Source organism: Gekko japonicus, unplaced genomic scaffold (assembly GCF_001447785.1).
Source record: "Gekko japonicus isolate JY-2015 unplaced genomic scaffold, Gekko_japonicus_V1.1 scaffold1383, whole genome shotgun sequence".
NCBI lineage: Eukaryota > Metazoa > Chordata > Lepidosauria > Squamata > Gekkonidae > Gekko > Gekko japonicus.
Window position 1 is genome coordinate 395,212 of NW_015162523.1, and position 21,525 is coordinate 416,736.

General features: G+C 47.9%; 1 protein-coding gene across 1 annotated transcript; it reads right to left on the reverse strand.

The window, feature by feature from the left end:
• Positions 1–373: 373 nt before the first annotated feature.
• On the reverse strand, positions 374–20,594 carry NOL9 (nucleolar protein 9). Its single transcript, XM_015406257.1, has 12 exons — positions 20,257–20,594; positions 17,973–18,195; positions 16,987–17,114; positions 15,464–15,602; positions 14,349–14,436; positions 12,391–12,488; positions 11,947–12,108; positions 9,747–10,038; positions 6,786–6,897; positions 4,968–5,145; positions 3,206–3,339; positions 374–629 (listed from the first exon to the last, which is right to left on the reverse strand). Exons 1-12 carry the CDS (start codon positions 20,545–20,547, stop codon positions 519–521), a joined length of 1,956 nt encoding a protein of 651 aa, XP_015261743.1. The 5' UTR covers positions 20,548–20,594; the 3' UTR covers positions 374–518.
• Positions 20,595–21,525: the final 931 nt, after the last annotated feature.

The window sequence follows — 21,525 nt, forward strand, 5'->3', positions numbered from 1 at the left end:
GTTCTTAAACATGAGCTCTGAGCCGCTTCCATCTGCACGAAGGTCTTCCAAAACGCCCAAGCTGGTGGCCTCTCTGAAAGGATGGTGCTCCCCCTGCAGGGAACAAGAATATAAACCAAAAAACAGGCTATTATGTTTCTGGCTCTGCGACACCTAAATTGGACTTGGCAGAAAGAAGAAAAAGTCAATATTAACAAGTGGTGTGGACTTTCAAAAAGGGGACTGATCGAACACAGAAATCCAGAAGTGATAAATCAATAATAAGAGTGATTTCACTAGCTACCTTTGGGTGAAATTCTGTACCCGGGAGCACAAAGAGTCCGATACCAAGGAGTTTATACCAGATGTTTAATTTCAAAATCATTTGAAAAAAGAACACAATATAACAAAAACTCAGTGGACCAGCAGTATCGCTGTGAATACTGTCACTTTGCTGTGGTGTGAAGGAGGTCCCCTAAGGACAGGCCAAGTTCTCCAAACCAGTCCCTGCCAGCAAGGCTGCGAAAAGGCATTTATGGTCACATGTGCTCTCTCCTCTTGAGATGCTTTTTAATTTTCAGTTTCCCAGCACCTGAAATGCCATAGTTATACTCTGCCGTGACATACGGTATTTCCCCTTCAATTCCAGGCTGAAAAAAAGGGAACAAGGACCGTGTTATTGTCTGGGTCACTTCTCTCCCTACCCACGGCTCCTAGGAAAATGCTACCAACTGCGAATCTGTAAAACGAAAACACCGGCAGGCATGCAGGTAGACCTTTCAGTAACGGGAAAAGTTGAGCAAAGGGGCAGGGTGACTATCGAGAACTCTTATGAATGATGTACAGAAGACAAGGAGAGGGGGAATTATTATTCCTTTCCGATTAATGAAAATCAGATTATGCAATGTGACAGGTGCGAGGGACTGACTAAAGAAGCCCTTTGCCATGCCGTGCATGATTAGGGCATGGAATCTGTCGCCACGAGATGTCGTGGAGGCTACTGGCTTAGACGGCTTTAAGAGAGGATTAGAAATACTCATCGAGGAGGAGAAGCCTCTCAAGGGCTATTAGCTGTGACAGCCCAATGCAACCTTCCTGAGCTCAGAGGCAGTGACACTTCTGGTCATCAGATGCCAAGAACAAGTGACCTGTTGTCTCCATGCCCTGCTTATGAGTTTCTCTGCATATGTAGGATAAATGCACTCTCTTGCCGTTATTCATGGCATCCCAAACCACTGCACAGGCTGCAGCTGTGTCAATACAATTCATATTGAAAACTCTGCAAGCTTTACAATTAAAGGGAAAGAACATGGGGGAACACAAACAAGATTCTGAAGTCATTCCCCGGCATCTCCTACATCTTGGCTGGGGAAAGAACTTCATGCCCAGGACCAGTGTTCCCTCTAAGCTGAGTTAGTGTGAGTTAGCTCACAGTTTGTTAGCCTACAGCTCACACATTTTTGTCTTAGCTCAGGAAAGATGGCTCCAGAGCAGACTAATTTATGCAGTAGCCAAATTGCTCACTCACAACTTTAATGCCAGTAGCTCACAAAGTAGAATTTTTGCTCATAAGACTCCACAGCTTAAAGGGAGCATTGCCCAGGACTCCTGAAGAGCTGCTGCTTGCTAATCCTGGACCAGATGACCTAATGGTCAGTCTCATTATAAGCAACATGGACTTATACCCAAGGCTGGGCATATTCTGCACAGGCAGGGGGAATCACATTCTAATGCTCAGACCATCCAAACTAGGCAACAGACTCTCTGTGTTAAATTACGCAAGGCAAAATTCTGGTTTTGCTAGTCATTATGCAAAAAGGGAAATAAGGCATACAATACACTGATGCCTCTGAAAACGCTGCTCAGCCAGCCCCTGGCTTCTAGGATTTTAGTGGGCAGAGGCCACGTGCTTTCATACATACCTTGTAGTCATAATGGCTAGAGAGTTTTTTTTAAAGGAAAGCCAATACCACATTCTGCACTTTTCTCTGCTACTCCAAAGGCTTGTGGCAACACCACAGCCCTGCTCTCATTTACCACATCTGAATCCTACCCCACCTCTGAAAAGCACAAGGCCGCTTGCGTGGCAATGATCCCATTCTATGCCCTACCAACCTTTCTGTGCCTGTGGACACCTTTGGAATGCTGACACAGGGTGGTGGGTGCAACCATGCCATGGCTGCTGCAGAGGGCGGAGCCAACCACACAATGTCAATGAGTGAGGTTATGCATAATTCTAATAAGAACTCTTCACATTTCAAGGCAAAAACTGTTTAACAGGATGCCTTTTAAAATGAACATATTGTTTTATAAAATACTTTCTTGCATACACTCCACTCCCCTGCAGTCACAAAGTGAAAACCTTGTGCCGTGGTGGCAGCTACTGCCAAAGCAAAACTTTAAACACCTGCAAAGCCAATTAGATCTCAAGTGGCCAATGAGAAGCCTTGCTAGCAAAAGCCCCATCTGGCGAAACCCACTTTCTAAAGACAATAAATGAGTGCCGTGGTGCCCACGAGCACCATGCTGGGGACTGCTACCCTACAGTACTTAACACTTCTACTAAGTATTCCCACAGCTCTTTCAAGCGTATGAAGAGTTTCACGTAATTTTGTTGTAATCCCTACACTGATACTTTAAGGCCAGTATTCCCGTACTGCAGATGGCAGGATGTGGCCAAGAGAGAGTAGTTTGCCAAACGCCACGTATTATGTTTATGGCAGATCTGAGATTTGAACTGAGGCCTCCAAGGTTCACAACTCAGCATTTTAACCACTAAGCTATTCTTCGGCAATTTTTATATTCCAACAAACACATTGAATAAGCTTGCTGTGTCAGGGCAGAGATTCTGCATCTTAGCTTATTAGAACCTGAGGTCCATGCTTCCGCCCAACTCTATTCAGCATTAGCACGCTAAGGCTGAACTACACAATATACTTGGCCAGAAATCAGGTTTGGGGAATTCTGACTTGCTTGGCCTGAAGCCACACAACAACTGTGGGAACTTACCCAAATGCTGCAGGGCCCGATTTGGATTGGAGCTGCAGTGTCAGGGAAGGAAAGACTCCAGTCTCAGGTCATTTTCCTGAGTCAAAATGACTCAGTTATCTGCCCCGTAAGCAGATGTTTCTTGCTGTCAGAACACACCTGGAGGCCGTGTGCCACTTTTAAAGGCATGCTGACCTTCCCCTTATGTTCAGCTAATGGGTGTCCAACTTATCCTTACTTGGTTCAGGAACACGCAGTTGGGAACAGGGATATTTCCAATCAGTAAACAATTCACCAGTCGTAAATTCTCTGGAGCTACTGGGGTCAGAATATGGTAGAGTTTCTTGTCCATGTCCACCCCCCGGACAATTCCTGGAAAACAGAAAAGGGGACATATTACAATTGTTATTACGTTCTTTAGCAAGGCAGCAGTATAAACAAACAAAAACACTTGGGAAAGGTTTCTCACATTCTAGAAATACATCGCAATGAAACAGAAATCATAACTCAATAGCAATGTGCTTCATTCTGGGGGCACAGGGGAGCTAATCCATTGAGTTCAATAAAGGTCTATAGCACAATTTGAGTATCCTATAACCCAGAGAGACGCCAGCGGCTGGTAGCAAATTCCAGTCATGCTCTTATTCTTAATCAGCATTCATTCAGCAAACGTGAAAAACCCAATTCAATGCACATCAGATAAAGTGCCTCTAAGACCCGAGCCGAGCCAGAGAACCACACTCCTGATTGCTGGAAGCTAAGCTCAAAACACCCTTTTGTCCCCAAGTCTTCAGCATCTATGGCTTACATACCGCCAACAACTATGTCCCATTAAGGATTAAAAGGTGGTGTAGAAGAAAAAGAGCCTGAGTGAAGAGATTCAGGGAGCTAAGCATCAGCACACAGAGAAATCCATGCAATCTTTTTAAAAAATATTTTTATTGAAAAAAACTAACAAAAAATATTGAAAAAGGAAATAGAAGTACAAAGCTGAAGAAAAAAAGGGGGGAAAGATAAAAAGATAAGGACAATATAAAGGAAAATACAGAAGTGGCTTCCGATTTTCTCTGTGACTAATACAAATGAAGACGACGACAAACAAGACGAGGAGATTGGATTTATAACCCGCCCTTCACTACCCGAAGGAGTCTCAGAGTGGCTGACCATCTCCTCCCCCCCCCCCACAACAACCCAGACACCCTGTGAGGTAGGTGGGGCTGAGAGAGCTCTCCCAAGAACTGCCCTTGAGAGAACAGCTATGAAAGAACTTGTAATTGACCCAAACCCAGTTTTCCCAGATTAGAGTCCGCACTCCTAACCCCAACACCAAACTGGCTGAAACTTGACATTTACTCTATAGTTACAAAAGAAGAAAACCAGCTCTCTTTTTTCTCTTGTCCAATCCCCCCTCCTTAATCCTCAAATCATCCGTTCATATTTTTCCATTTCATGCAAAAAGTCTATACGGGGTTCCCAGTTAACAATAAATGTAGAGAATGTCTTTTCTCTGATCAAAGAAGTAAGTTTAGCCATCTCTGCAAGTTCCAGGAATCCATGCAATCTTGTCTGCAGGTGAGAACCCCAGATACAGTGGGGCTCCACAAACATGCTCATCAGTTCACTGCTAGCAGTTTGTTTTTCAATCCAGTGAGAGCCCCCCCCCCCCATGGAGCATGAGAGAGGTCAGGGCCTTCCCTGACCTCACACTGACTACCGACAGGCTCTGTTTAAAAATGAACCCCTGCAGCTGCACTGGGCCCCAGAGACTCTCTGTGACAGCAGACAGAAGCCCATCCCAAACAAGGAAGAGCAGTGGCAAGCCCTCTTGCAGGTTGCCCAAGCTGGCTGGAATGTGAAGACCGCTGCCCAGTGTTTGAAACTTTATTCTTTAACTATTCCCATGGCACACCACATGTCAATTGCTCTGACCTTCACATGAAACCTAGACTCCAAAACACGGAGTCAGAATGAAGTCGTACGACAGCCCCAATGCTGCTTACCAAAGCCCAGGCAATCGCAGATTGGTGTCTGCGTTAAGAAGACTGGCCTGTCTGCTTTACAATGGACCTCCTCCGGTAGCCGGCAGAGGCCAACCCAGCTGGCATTGACAGAATACAGTATGTGGGCAGGAGCAACGTCTGTATGAATAACCTTGATGGAGACGGCACTGAAGGGTACCTAGAAAAAAACAAATAAACGCATGAATATGTAGTCAGGAAGAAACGTCATTTTGTTTCAGGGAGAGGGGGGGAATTAATGGAAGCTAGTTTGACATGCTAGCCAAGAATGAAAGGCATATAATACTGCCCACTGGACAAACAGCAGACTTCGGGGGAGGTGGACAGCTCAGCAGCAGAGCACATGCCTGGCAGAGAAAAGCTGCAGATGCAATGCCCAGCACCAGCAATCAAAAAATCTTGCGCTTCCGGCTGATCCCAGGGAGTCCGTAGAAACCCTGAACCGGTACCCGGAGGCAGTTCTGGAGTGGGTGAAAACTGATACACTGAAGTCTAATCCCAACAAGTTGGAAGTGCCACTGGTGAGTGAGAGGTCTGACCCAGGACTTAAGGTGCCATCCGTTCTGGATTATGCTCCCCTTGAAGCAACGGGGGTGCTCTTGGATCTAAGCCTACTGCTGGATAAGCAGGTGGCAGCTGTGGCCAGGAGAGCCTTTTGCCAGCTTTGACTGGTCAGCCAGCAGCCACCTGTCCTGGGCAGGAAAGTCCTGGCCACTGTGGTACACGCCCTGCTTACATCTAGATTAGATTACTGCAGTGCGCTCTGTGTGGGGCTGCCCTTGAAAAGTGTTTGGAAACTTCAAATGGTGCAGCAGGCTGCTGCCAGGTTGGTGACGGGAACGGGTTGTAGGGACCATATCACTCCATTCTCGGCCCAATCACGCTGGCTCCTTAATCCATTTCTGGACACAATTCAAGGTGATGGCATTGACCTTTAAAGCCCTATATGGTTTGCGACCAGCATACCTGAAGGACTGCCTGCTCCCTTGCAAACCTACCTGACCACCCCTTCGTCTTCTGATGCCCTACTTTGGGTTCCTCCACCTTCTGAGATTAGGCAGATGGCAACCCAGGACAGGACATTCTTGGTCATGGCACCAAGGTTCTGTAACTCTCTCCCCAGGGAGACTTAAGCTTCCCCTTCTGTTGCCATCTTCGGCCAGCAGGTGAACATTTTTTTGCCTAGAGTTCCCTCAGTGATTCCTCCCTCCTGCTCGATATTTTAAGCATTGCTTTTATGGTTTTGTATGTGTATTTTAGCTTTGGCTCTGTTTTCAGGATATGTGTGTAGGTTTTTTTGGTCTTAAATGTTTTGTAAGGGTGTGTTTTTATTATGTTTTTAATCTGTTCGCCAACTAGGTGGGCCTGATGAGAACAGAAAGGCAGGGTATCAACTCTGTAAATAAAAATAAGTGAAAATAAATGATAAGAAATCAACCTGCATCGGCAATCTTGGAAAAGATCTCAACTCTGAATCCGGACTGATTAAGAGGAAAAAGAAGAGACTGGCTATATACCCCGCTCTTCAGTACCCAAAGGAGCCTTGGAACGGCTTACAATCTCCTTCCCTTCCCCTCCCCACAACAGACACCCTGTGAAGTAGATGAGGCTGAGAGAACTCTGAGAGAGAGCTGTGACTGACCCAAGGTCACCCAGCTGGCTTCAAGTGGAGGAGTGGGGAACTGAGACTGGTTCTCCAGATTAGAGTCCTGCCACTCTTCACCACTACACCAAACTGTAGCTACAATCCCACCCCAAAGTCCTGTTCATCAAGCCCTTAGCACAGGCCCTGCATTTTACCTGATAGGGTACCAGGCTGTGCAACGGAAGCACCAAGTCCATGTCGGAGGGCTGCAACTGGCCCAGGTATGCCAGGACTGCCATGTCCCGGAGGACGCTCCTGTGGGTTTGCCTGGAAGAGGAAACACAAAATACAGCACAGACTGGAGTGCGCACTGCAAGCATAGTCTGTGCCACAGGTCTCAAATGCACATATGTGTTTACATTCCCAGTACGCCTTCAGAATCCGAACAAGGTGAAAACAGCCCTATTTTAATGCCAATTATGATTCAGTGCATTAATCCGGACGGATCTGTGGCAAGTGAGAACTGCCCAAACGTTTCCTTGTGTTCTCTTTGTTCCGATGCCTAAACGGACAGGCAGGCTGCTGACAATGCTGTGGGCTAGGAACTGTTCTGCACCAACATGTGAGGCCGCATCAGTCCACATCTAGATTCTGAAAGGGAGCCTCTGTTCTGCTGCCCACTGTTTACAACTCCGAGGCTGCTTTCGGCATGATATCTGTGGCATGGGAGCTCACTGAGACCTGGCCCTCAGCCACAGTGTCGGAGGTAACGCCTGAAGCCTGAAGAGACGGCGGCGGGGGCAGCTCTGGCACGGGAAGGAGCTGCGACAAAGACTCCCACGTGGTCCGAGGCTGCCAGCATTACCACACAGACGTGGGTGGCTCTTTTCCCACACTGCTGAGATCATACTGGAATGGCTCAATTGGGCTAATCTCTCATGAAATCAGACATCAGCATCCAACAACAGTAATCCTCAAAGGAAGTATGTTATATGTTTCTTGAGAAGTTACTTGCGCGATGTTATGCAATTCTGCAGGGCCTGTAAGGCAGAGATGTCCCGCCAGGCGTTCGGTTGAGGACAGTGACGGTTTACATCACAGCTGGCACCCTACCTGGACCCCTGTTCCTTGTGGGGTGTACTCCCTCCCCGTGCTCCCAAAGCACCCACAGACCAGATACAGGAGGGAACGGCAAAAATGTGCACCACTTGCTTTTAATCACCGCATAATATGTTGGATATGGTTTTTAGGTTTTTACGGTTTTAAAATCGGTACACATCACCTAGAGCCCCGCAATCATGGGGATTAGGCGATTAATACATGTAATGAAATGCAATGAGCTGCGGTGGCTCAAATGGTTAAGACGCTGAACTGCAGGCTGTGGAAGGTCGGTAGTTCAGCAGTTCGAGACCCGAGTGTGCCGCATGACGGAGTGAGCTCCCGTCTCTAGTTCCAGCTCCTGCCAACCTAGCAGTTCGAAAGCAAGAAATTGCAAGTAGATAAATAGGTACCACTTCGGTGGGAAGGTAACAGCGTTCCGTGCGACTTGGTGTTTAGTCATGCCGGCCACATGACCACGGAAATGTCTTCGGACAGCGCTGGTTCAGCTTTGAAACGGAGATGAGCACCACAACCCTAGAGTCGGATTCGACTGGCTTTCGAGCAAGGGAACCTTTACCTTTACCTTTTTACATGTAATGTAATACATAAATAAAATAACTTGAATACATTTCTCCTATTGCTAAACGTTACTTTAGATCCAATTGTAAAGAACAGAATTGTGAAGGTGCGTTCGTCAGGCAGTTGGACAAATTAGCCTTTTGGGGGGGCTGCGCTGTAAAGTGATCTGGACCGGGTGGGCTGGGAGGAAAAGAGGGCCCTGCCTCAGCCCACCCTGCAGAGGAAGGAGAAAGAACCTGCCCAGCTTGCCACGAGGAGCTGGGAGAATTTTCCTGCACGCTACACAGAGCGAGTCAGGGCTAGCTCGACCTTCCCTACTTCGGGCAGGGCAAAGGCTGCTGGCTGGCAAGCCGTGCCCAATCCTAGGGGAGAAGCTGCCCCGCGCTTGTGGCAGGAGCAGCCCCTGGGGGAGGGTAGCCCCAGCAGTGTAGCCTCAGTGAGGGGATCCCTCAGGCAATCCTGCCCACCGGGACTTCCCCCAATGGCCTCAAGGGCCAATCCACCCCAGGGGACGTGAACAGTTCCCAATAGTATTCGAGGTATGTGACATGCAAACCATCCTGTCTGCACTGCTCCTGTGAACCCGGGCATTAGCGTTTGGAGGCCTCAGGCCAAGGCCGGCCTCATAAGGAGTGCACAGAGACAAAAGAGATGTGCAGAAGGGCTTGCTGGCAGGCCACTGTGTGGATGGGGGTCAGTGAAGGTCCAGACGTTCACCCTCCCACCGCTTCTTAAAGAAGCCTGCTTTTAAAACTAGTTGCTGGCAAGGGCTCTACGCCAATCAAGCCCAGGGAAAACTGTGCAGGGGTTCTGGAGTGAGAAGATGCAGAGCATATAAAAATTCCGCAGGGCCTGCAAGAAAAAGTTCCGCAGGGCCTGCAAGACGGAGCTCTTCCGCCAGGCGTTTGAGTAGGAGCCGCCATGACTGTTACCATCTGTCTACGATTATTACTATCTGTCCTAGCCCTTATTACCAACTCGCCGTGAGTGCAAAAATGGTGGTACTGCGTGGAACTGTGGCCACTAAGGATACCATCCTGGTGACGTCATCGGTTCCCTTGTTAGTTGTTGGGGAGAGCACTTATGTTGCACTGAATGTTTTTAAAATGCAGTTTTAATGTTTTATGTATTGGGCATTGGCCCCATCTGTACGCCGCCCTGAGCCCGTTCGCGGGGAGGGCGGGTTATAAGATTAAATAAATAAATAAATAAAATGATTCTTAGGATTAGCCAATGGGTTGCTAGGTGTAGCACAGATCAGAGGTCACACAGCACCTGCCAAGACAGTTTGCAGCGTGCTCTAGACAGGAATGCTGGAAGAGGGTTGAGGACACCCAGTGCTTGGAGGAGATGGGATCAGGGGGCAGCAGAGATGTAGGAAAAGAGAAAACAGGGTAGCCCAGGAGAAGAATTAAAACTTGCTTGTACTTAATACAAAGCTATTTCCTCCACCCTTCCTTTCTGTGCACCTATCCCCACCTTCATTCGTTACTTACCCATGGCCAGCAATCCCTGCCCCAGGGAACTCTGGCTGAACACACAGCAGCCTGTGCCCAGAATGTGGTGGGCGGAAGTCTCCTTGGACCCTGCACAGCTCCAAGTCCTCTGTCCCATTCTCCAGGCTCTTGCATTTGAGGGGCCCTTTGCCTTTCGTATGCAAGCCCGTGGAGCTACAGGTATACTCCGGGGTAAGCTGAGGCATGTCGTTGAAGTTGTCTGCACTGATCTGAACAATGTGACTAGGTGACAACAGCCGAATAATGTCGATCAGAAGCAGCAGTCCAGCACCTTTCAGCACAGGGGAAGAAATAAGGACAGGTGTTGCGAGACTGGCATGGCTGACAAGGACAGAATCCGGTATCTCATACAGAAGTGGACAACCTGAGAATGTCAGCATTCCCACACAAAGCAAGGACAGTTCTCATCTCTTCAGCTGCAGGAAATAATTTGCAAATAGGTGGGCAAAGTTATCTCAAAAAACCTATTCTGATTTCAGTGGTGAGGAAAGGCTGCAAAAACATAGGTGTACAGAGAACCAGCCACACACACCTTATTTTCCCACTGCTCTGAGTTTGAACTTTCTAACATGTCTGAGTGCACATATAGACCGGAAGCATTCCTTTTAAAGATTAAATCTGAAATTCTCAAGAACCTGGATTATGTACTTTTTCTGCACTTCTGTAGAAATGCAGCCCCGGATAAGAGTGCTCTGTATGTAGTTCCTTCTTCCAAAATCACCATCTTGAACTTTCCACTAACAATTCCTACCTAAAAAGGTCAGTGCCGGTTCTTCAGGCCAATGTGCAGGACAGGACTAGAAGGACCACTGGCCCGATGCAGCAAGGCACCTAGTATGTTCTACGAAAACAGGAAACTTGGAACCAAATTATGCAAATACAATTAATGGACTAAGACTTCTCCTCGGTGCTCTCAATGTACCCTTCATTATCTTCTCATCCAGATGTTTCCAGAACAAGAGCTGCAGAATGGTATATTCTGCAATTCCACAGAAGCAAAGAAAAAGGTTTAGTCTCACCTTGAGAATTTCAACTTTCACGAGACATGGTTTTAATAGCCTTCGGGGTTGCAAAGGGAGGCTCTGGCCCGTGTCTTCAAATCTGGTGAAATCTCCAAGGGGAGGGGGGAGAAGCACATGGCCCTACATTGCTCAAACATATAAGAACCAGACTATGCTACACAAGATTGCCAGGTGTCCCCGTCCACCCCCCCCGGCCACTGGAAGGGTGGGGGGGGTAGGGTTGCCAGATTCAGATTGGGAAGCTCCTGGAGATTTAGAGATGGAGCCTGGGGAGGACGGGAGCCACAGTGGGGTACAATGCCATAGAATCTACCCTCCAAAGTAGTCATTTTCTCCAGGGGGACTGATCTCTGTAGTCTGTAGATGAGCTCTAATTCCTGGAGGCTGGCATTCCTAATGTTGCACATAATAAGCTACTCATGAAGAAGGATTGGATTTATACCCCACCCTTCACTACCCAAAGGGGTCTCAGAGCGGCTTACAAACTCCTTTCCCTTCCCCTCCCCACCACAGACACCCTGTGCGGTAGGTGGGGCTGAGAGAGCTCTTGACAGAAACTGCTCTTTTTCAAGAACAGCTCTTATCAGAGCTATGGCTTGCCCAAGGTCATCCAGCCAGGTGCAAGTGGAGGAGTGGGGAATCAAACACGGTTCTCCCAGATTAGAGTTCGCGCACTTAACCACTACACCAAACTGGCTCTCTACTCATGACCATAACTGCGGAAGATCCCGCAATGCTCACTACCTATCTGTTCGCCCACCCTCCCCAAGAACAGAGTGCACTGTTCACTTGTCATCAGACTTGGACTTGCTGGGAATGCAGTATCTTTAGTAGAAGGGACTCTATGCTTGGGCAGGGAGGCTGAAGAGGCTGTGACAGAATCAGAGGGACTGGGTCTTAGGGTCTGTACCCCGCTGAGCAACCCATATCACTGAGGGCAAGACTTCCTAGCCAAAGGCCCTGAACCGTTGACTGATTACTTGTAGATGACAAGAGATCAGCTGTTTATGCTTCAGGAGCTAAAATAAGATCACAACCTTGAGACTTGATTCCCCGTGGAACAATCTTTCCCATGGCCAGGTGAGGTATAAAGCAAAACTCCCCTTAAGAAAAGGGCATGACCATTGCCAGTACGTTCCCTGGACTGACAAGCTTACCTTTCACCCATCCCATGGTGTTGATGACCAGAGGCACATCTCTCTCGTAGGCACTAAACACATACTTCAATGTGTCGAGGTATCTTTCAGTATCCTGTTCGCAACTGGTTTCGCCAAAGTATACCATTTTGTGGGGCGTACGCAAGTGAGTGAATGGCGGACCTAGAACGAAACAGACCATATGGAACTGCAACTACTCAAAAGCCATGTTAAATTAAAATACAGAGCAAAATATAGAAGAGTATTTCACCATCCCCGGCCTCTCAAACGCAACCAGTAACTGGCTTTCCTCCACTGCACCAGCAAAGCAATCGTCTCCCCCAGTGTTTGTTTCATCTCTTTCAGAAAGGCTGACGTTCCAAAGAGCGGCTTTGCTCATTGCTGAGAACAGAACAAGGGGCTACGCATTTGACACACTTCTGCAAACCACTTCAAAGCACATACCCAGAAATGGTTCCGTCACATTAATTAGTGAAATACAGCCAGGGGGCGTGAACTCCGTCTGCCCCAGATCGCCTTCCAAAAATTCAATGCAGGGAAGGCTATGTTTAAAAAACAAAGAGAGAGAGAGAGAACAAATTTTAAGAGGAACCCTCAGACTACAAAGGAAAGAAAACACAATTTGAACAGGCTAAAGATCAGCTGCCTCTCTTGGTCAGAAACTCTCGACTACAAGAAGCAGGATGGTTTGGCTGCAAAAAAAAAGAAGGGTTGTTCCTCAGCCTAACCTCTGCTACCTGCTTTCTAGTCTCTGAACAAGCGCTACATGCACAGAGCTATTATTGACAATACACATAAGATACCGACAGACAACAAAAGCAAGCCTGTTCCCAAAGTAAAGAGACTGGAGTTGAGAAAAGGGGGTGCACTTTGCATCCCCCTCTGCTGCGGCAAACTCTCCTCTTTGTGCTCTGATTCCTGCGGCCTGGAGGGAACGCATTCACTAGGCTTTATCTCTTGGTAATGTGAAAACACCTGCCATCTTCTCAAATCAAAGTACAGCAAGCAAACTGGCACGGGTTTCTCTTGGGACTGAATTATAAAAACAAAGTTCTCTCGATATAAATGCTTTTAAGAAGCAAAAGCAGTAAGATGAAATATTATATGTGCAAGAGGTGGCAGAAGAACAACAGCTGAACAGATAAAGGCCAGAAATCTGAAAGCCCAGGCTGGAGGAGAAACTGCAAAAGAGAGAACAGCGAGATCTAGTCTCGGAGAAACAAGGAAAGAGCACAAAGGGTCAATTGCATCATCTAAGAGGAAAGTGCCTGCGTTCTGTGTCCGTAAGGAAAGCACCACAAGAAGACCAGCCATGACAAGGAAGGAAGGTTTCTGCATACCTGGAGGAAGCCTAAGGCACTCTCCAATGCCCCACCTCCCAGAAAAAAACCCAAACAGGTTATGAATGGACATGGTCTCTATACTGCCACAAAAAATTGGTAGGGGGGGAGGGGAAGAGCAACCACATGGCCAGACCAGTGTTTCCTCTAAGCTGAGTTAGTGTGAAGCTAGCTCAGTTTTTTAGCCTCCAGCTCACACATTTTTGTCTTAGCTCAGGAAGGATGGCTCCACAGCAAACTAATTTATGCAGTAGCCAAACTGCTTGCTCAGTACTTTAATGCCAGTAACTCACAAAGTAGAATTTTTGCTCACAAAGCTCCATAGCTTAGAGGGAGCATTGGTCCAGACTCTGCCTTGCGACTGTTAAGCCAAAGGGAATCTGGAGACTTACAAGCCCATTCTCTTCAGCTATCTGGGGTGGGGGAAGGAACTGAAGCGCCACAGCACTTCCGCCCAAAAAAAGTGCCAAGAACTCTTTCGCACAGCACTGACCCACAGGCAGGCTGGCAGAGGAAAGAGTAAGACACTCTTCCCTGTCAAAACTTCCCAGACTGACTAGAGAGATGATTTAAGATCAAAGCACACAGGATCTTAATTAAATACCTTCAAAACACCCATTTAAGCAGCAGCTGGCATGTAACTGCTTATTTTATTTTATTTATTTACTTTTATTTATTTACTTATTTTATTTTATTTATTTATCCCACTTTGCCAGTGTAAACTAGCTCAAGGCGGCTTACACAAGTTAAAATGCAGTAAAACCAATCAATACAATAAAAGGACAATAATTACAATATTAAAGAAATATAGGCTGTGGAACTCAAGGTGAGGGAATACATGCGTGATAGCCTCTGATGCCTAACTGCCAAGATTTCAGTAAAGAAAGTGACTGCCTTTTCTTTCATTACAACTGCAAAGGGCAGAGGAATTCGGGGAGGGGGAAGGGGAGGGGGCGGGCACTGCCCTGTGATTCATCACAAGTCACTCACTGATCTTATTATTAATATCCAGAACAACTTTGTGAACTTTACAGCACTGAGGACAGTCACTCACCGGTTCACCAAAGATTAATCAGGTATCTGTTAAAAGTGGACTTGCCAACACTTTTGGGGCCACAAACCAGGATGACAGGGCAGCCTTCATCTTCCTCTGAAGACCAAAAAGATATATTCCAAATTGTATCACCCCTGTGAAGTAACAGTTCCTCTATACTTACAGCTCACCCTTAACACAGGAAGCAAGCATTTATGCGGGTACTTACAAACAGAACTGTAATTTACATGGAAACCTTACAAAGGTTAATATATATGTGCATAAAGTGCTGTCAAAGTCGCAGCCAACTTCTGGCAAACCCTTAAGGGGTTTTCAAGGCAAAAGATGAACAAAGGCTGCCTGCCACCTCCTGTCTCTATGCAGCAACCCTGAGCTAGGTCTCCCATGCAAGGACTAACAAAGGCTGACTAACCAGAGCCTGTTTGGTGTAGTGGTTAAGTGTGTGGACTCTAACCTGGGAAAACTGGGTTTGATTCCCCACCAGTGTTCCCTCTAAGATGAGTTAGTGTGAGCTAGCTCACAGTTTTTTAGCCTCCAGCTCACAGATTTCTGTCTTCGCTCAGGAATGATGGTTCCAGAGCAAACTACTTTATGCAGGAGCCAAATCGCTCGCTCACAACTTTAAAGCCAGTAGCTCACAAAGTAGAATTTTTGCTCACAAGACTCCACAGCTTAGAGGGAACATTGTTCCCCACTCCTCCACATGCAGCTGCTGGTGTGACCTTGGATCAGTCACAAGTTCTCTCAGAGCTGTTCTCTCAAGGACAGTTCTGGCAAGCGCTCTCTCAGGGTGTCTGTTGTAAGGAGGGGAAGGGGAAGGAGTTTGTGAGCCGCTCTGAGGCTCCGAGTGAAGGGCGGGGTATAAATCCAATCTCCTCCTCCTTCATTTAGCTTCCAAGGATGAGACCACGCTAGCGTGGCCCATCCAGGTCAGGACACAAAAGTAAATATTACTGCATTATCTTCAATACGATAGAGCCGTGCAGTCCCGTTCCAGGTTTAGCATCAGGAAAGACAAAGTTGATCCAAGCGATGTGGCATCGCTTCCACTGACAGGCAGAATTTTATATTGTACTTTAAGGCAGATCCCACTGCATTTTGGTTACATCTAAAAGTTACTCACCCTGGCATGCTTGGACCAACTCTCCAATGGCTGAAAGCGAGCTCTCTGACAAGAGTAGGCCATTCCCCGGATCCTGCCTCATAATGCTGGTAGAAGCAAGGGCCGCATCTTCTGGGGTGGAGCAGGGAACCTTTTTTTTCTGGGGATGAAGAAGCATTCCTCTGAGGAAAGTTTCAGCAAAAACAAAACAAAGAAAGCGTAAAAGAGAATGCCTGTGGCCATTCTGAGGCTTTTAGCTGCCTTAGGCTTCCCTCAGGAGAGCGAGGTGTGATGCCTACTGAGAAAGGAATATATAGAGCTTCACATTTACGGGGAAGCCAGAGTGTTCAGCTTCAAGAGGGGATTGGATAAACCAATCTGTGGCTATTAGCCACAAGGTATAGATGGAACACTATGTCTGGGGCAGTGATGCTCTGTATTCTTGGTGCTTGGGTGGCAAAAGTGGGAGGGCTTCTGGAGTTCTGGTCCCGCTAGTGGACCTCCTGATGGCTCCTGGGTTTTCACCACTGTGTGACACAGAGTGTTGGACTGGATGGGCCAGTGGCCTGATCCAACCAAGCTTTTCTTATGTTTGTAGGTGTGCAGCAATTTCAAAAAAATGCTCTGCCCAACTACTAATCAATCTTTATTCGTTATGATCGCAGATCAGCCAAGATCGACACACAGTCAGAGTCATCGGCACATCTACACAAAAGAAAAATTTGAAGCCACATCTCTGGCTGATTTCAATAGTAGAGACATAATTAATAAAAATCTGCTTCCTGGTTGAGCACGCCGAGATGCAAAATCTGGCCACCTGGAAAAATTGGTAAGATCAAAGTTGTGTATAGAGATCAAATGCCCCTATACAAAGGGGAACACAATAACACACGGTTGACTGTTTCACTTGTGTCCAATAGGAAGGGGCTGCACAACTACTAATCTCAGTTCTCAAAGAAGGGAACACAGATCATAGCCTTGTCCAAGAGCCACAAAAGGCAAGGGGATCAGATGGAGAAGGCATTCCCATGAGAACACTGACCCTAAACCACCTGGGAGACTCACAGGTTAGCACTACTGCCTTGAGTTATATGTGGAAGCAAACTAGCAAGCAGTCCCTGTCAACTTTGCACAGCATATGCTTCTGTTAAATAATGTTAATTGCTAAAAGGCAGCTATAACCAAATAGCAAGAGGAATGTAAAGTTCTGGCATAAGGTTAAGACAACATAAAGAAGGCCAATAAATCCAGGGAAGGCAGCACTGGTAGAACCCAACAATTAGTATGACAGTTCCAAAGTAACGAAGCCTCAATTAAAATCAAGAGGACTTCCAACTACTGTGAGAAGCAGCCAGGCATAAAATGGCTTGATCTTGCTGAAATGCAAACAACTCATATTCTGAAGGGAAGTAATTTTAAACAGAGACAGTACCTTGCCCAAACAGTTCTTACTTTGCCTCGGTATGACCAAAGCTGCCTGCAAGCAGTTGTCACCTTTCAATAATAGCAATAGTGTAAATAACCAGGAAGTAGATGGAACTCACCTTTGCTGTGAAAACACGGGAAAATTCTATGTGGCTGAGAATTAACCTTGTCGCTGGAGTTTCCAGATGTTCCAACAGAACCATGGAACACTGCGGAACAAAGCTTTTCATCAGCTTGATTCTTGCAGCTGGAAAGAAAGACAATGGATGAAGCCACAAATCAAGTGGAAAACGAAGGCAGCAAAAGTTGCTTTGTACCAATACGCAGCTGTCATGGGGCCTTTGCATTCCATCAGGGCCAGCAGCCTAAGTGCAGACAATCTTGGCCTGTAGGATCTCAAGGAGGGGACCTCCCCCAGTCTTGTTAACCTTTGCATTCACATCCTGTATTTCTTCTAAGGAATTTAGGGCATCCCCCACCTTCATTCTCACAGCAAGAGATCAGGCTGGGAGACAGCGACTTGTCCACAACCATCCAGCAATTTTTATAGCTGAACACTCCAACCACTATGTCACACTGGCTCTCACACTGTTAATTCCTGGACCTCACATATCAAAAGCACCTACCTTGTGACTAGCCACATAATACTTTAACTGAAGATTCATAGTTGCTGTTTTTTTTTAAAAAAACGCTATTTGTAACCTTCATCATGAACCAGTGTCTGGTGGGGAGGCTGCAGGATTTAAATTCACATGAAATAATCAGCACCAAACTCCACCTTAGCACCGCTGAACCCTCCCCAACTTAGCAACCATAAGACCAGCAGCTTTTACAATGCTTGTGTTGAAACCAGCCTTCTCTCTTAATTGGGCCACCTAAGGTTGAAGCAGCCCACACCAGATTAGCTGCTTTCAGATAAACGGGATTCAAATGGTGAAAGAACCTGGGCACAGGGCCTAGCCATGCCCATTTGCAGCCAAATGTTCAATGGCAACCATAAGTTGGTGCACACACTCAAAAAGTGCCCCGTGCCTCTCCACAAACCTTCTGCTTCCTCTCACAAAGGCAGGAATTCTTGAAACACCTGACCACAACACTTACTTACCTCGTGGCACAAGGTGAGCTCTCAGGATGGACCTGGCCTCCCCCTTCAACTCTTTCTTGGATTTCTCTGACTCCTTATAGGCGACAGCTTCAATGGAGAGGGCACAGTGCGTGTGAGGGGAAAAGAGGTTGTATGGGGGCTGATCGGGAACGATGTTGAACCCAAACACTCGCACGGACCCATAGAGGCACGTCAAGCAACACTTCCCATTGAATGTCAGGGCCTGCAGAAGATGAGAAGCAAGGAGTGGGGTGGAGAGTAAGGGAGCTGCAAAAGGTGAGTTACCCGAAGAGCCTAAGCTACTAAGAACATGTATTGTTCACAAAGAAATACAGCTTTTCATCAGCATCACGATTAGAGTGTTCTGGGAGATGGAAAGTGCCTTCAAGTCACAGCCAACTTATGGCGACCCTTCATGGGGCTTTCAAGGCAAGAGACATTCAGAGGTAGTTTGTCAATGCCTCCCTTCTGCATCATGAACCTGAACTTCCTGGCCGAACCTACTTAGCTTCCAAGATCTGATGAGATCAGGCTAGCCTGGGCGAGATGTGGAAGACCCTGGTTCAAATCCTCATCCTGCCTCCCAAGATGAGCATGAGAATACACAGGCAAAATGCCTCCTTTGTAGGAATGATGTGATAGTTATTCTTTTTTTTTTTTTTTCACATTTATACCCCACCCTCCCCAATGGGCTCAGGGCGGCTTACAGAGGCAAGGCAGAACCTTGCCATAATAAAGATGCCAAGCAATCCGATGACAGAAGGTTGTATCGTTTATTGGCTTCACAAAATATAGCGGTTATTGAAGCGGTTGCCAAGTTCTGTAACTGCCTTGTAATGAGGAAGCTGTGTGTCAAATCCATGAACTGAATGGCGACTGTATGATTATGATCTATGCCAATAAAGGTTTTGAACTTGAATGATGTGATCAAAATGTACTAGACAGCCACACAGAACTATATAGACAATAGTCAAGGATCATCCCACACAACCCCCCCATGTGTATAGATTTCGAAGAAGTTGCTTGTTCTATGATGCTCCTTTGATAGAGCAGCAGGCCTGCTTTGGACTAATGGGTGTTTCTTATACTGAAGCAGCATTATGTAGAGCAGCTCGTAAAGGTTGTTTTGAAACTACCTAGCAAAACCCTCACCAGCTTCTCCTGGACATGCTTTAAAATCCTGAAATCCTAAGCGAGCTCATCCCTCTTCCCTGCTGACGACACTGAGATACCAATGTGCAAAATATAAATATTAAGCACTTATACTCCAGGACTGCTTGCAAAGGATGGATGTTCACTACAGCTATGCTATCTACACCCCCCACAAACACTTTCTAAATACAACTCCTTAAGTTTTACCCCCAAATGAAAACAAGGCTTATGCGCACCCAGCTGAACTCCACACATATGCACACCACTATCCTTGCCACTCTTTAGCCCATCCCTTCTGGGGGATCTGGTTTCCAAGAACATCGGGGCAGCAAATCCCTTTTTGCCTGCACTGCTCTAAGAAGATGGCCTTTTCTGAATCGCAACTGTGGGGCAGGGCACTCTGGGGCCAGAGGAAGAGAAACCAAAGAGTGCATACAGGTACATGAACACAACAACCCCCATACCACTCATCCAGGCAAAAATAACATAAAGAGGAACGGAGAACGTCCAACATCAAAAGCACTTTGCAAGTGTTATCTTGCTGCAGTCCTTACAACAACCCTGGAAGGTGGGCCAGGTAAAGTAGGGCAGTGTTACTACCCCTTTCTGTGCAGGGTCAATATTAAGGGAGGTTGATATCACTACCCCTTTCTGTGCAGGGCCAATATTAAGGTAGATCAGTATCACTACCCCATTCTGTGCAGGGTCCATATTCAGGTAGGTCAATAACACTACCCTGTTCTGTGCAGGGTCCATATTCAGGCAGGTCAGCATCACCTCCAATGTTCCCTCTAAGCTGTGGAGTCTTGTGAGCAAAAATTCTACTTTGTGAGCGACTGGCATTAAAGTGATGAGCAAGCGATTTGGCTACTGTGTAAGTTAGTTTGCTCTGGAGCCCTCCTCCCTGAGCTAAAACAAAAATGTGTGAGCCGGAGGCTAAAAAAACTCTGAGCTAGTTCACACTAACTCAGCTTAGAGGGAACACTGATCACCTCCCCATTCTGTAAGAGTGTCTCCCAGAGACTATCCAGCAAATTCAAACCAGAAAAGGTACCTGAACCTTTCCGAATAAGAGCTCCTTCACCAGACCCTTCAAAAGCATACAGCAAAATAACGCCCCGCCCCGCCTTACCCGCCCTTGAGGCAAAAGCAGCACCGCGCTGCCTCCCTTGGCTTCCACGGCCGTCAGAGGCTCCTCCTCGGCGGGCTGCTCCACTTCTGGCGCCTCCACTAGGCCGGCAGCGACGAAGGAGGCGGCAAAATCGCGCCACCCGTCCGGCCCACCCCCGCTGCTTGGACCGCTGGCCGGAGGGAGACAGCGAGCCACGGAAGCGGGCGGGCGGCGGCGCCCGCGCCTCTGCGACATTTGTCGCTTGCGGAGCGGGACGGAGGCGGGACGGCGGCTCGGCATCGCGGCGACCATAGCGACTAAGGCCACGAGAGCGGCACGTCTCGCGAGAGAAAGACAGGAGGGAAAAGAGCGATAGCGGGGGACTCTCTAGGAACGAAGAGGACGATAGAGCTCGCCTTAGAGAACCCGGTTCTTTTGTGAGCAGTCGACTAATTTCGGGGTATATTCCGCCTCCCGGTTCAATACCAACGTCCAGGTGGGGGTCTGGAGTTCTCCTGGAATTCCAATGGATCGCCAAACTGCAGACATGAGGAGGCGGCAAGGGAGGGCGCGACCAGCGTGGGAATAGGAATCTGCGCCCTTAGAGAGACGGAAGTCCGGGGGAGGGGTACGGATTCTCCTCGGGACAGCAGGGAAAGGACGCCAGCCGGGGACTCAGCCGAGCAGGGTCTGGCACGCTCGGTCCGGCTTGGCTCTCCCAGAGAGAGCAGCAATGACCAGGCTGGAAAGCCACAGGGCAATCGGGAGGGGGTTTGCCCTCTGCTTTCCCGTCGGGCTGCCAGCTCCCGCTTCGCCCCTGTGGGGCGCGGGTGGCCGTGCCTCTTTAAGGATCGCCTTCCCGGCCCTTCTGGAGGCTAACGTGCTCCTCGCGCGGCTGGGGGACAAGGCGCGAAGGGTCCTGCTTGGCTCACCCTTAGAGAGCAGCAACCAGGACGCTGGAAAGCCACGGGGGAAACAGGAGCCAGGAGAAGGCGGGGAGGTTTTCGCACGTGAGCAGGGCGGAGCCACCCATAGACAAATTTAGGCGCCTGCCTGGAGCACCCCCTAGTGGGGGGTGCCGTACTGGTCTGCCGCCCCACCCAGGTCTCTCCAAAAGCCCTGCTGGCTCTTGCCGGGCTCTGCACTTCAGAGCTGTGCAGTCCCAGCACGTGCGCATCAAAACTCACAGCACACAGGTCGCCAGCCATCTGCTCGCCCTGCCTCCATCTCTTCTGCTCTCAGCAATTGGGGAATCAGGAAAAGAAAGCCTCTCTCAAGCGTGTACCCCCC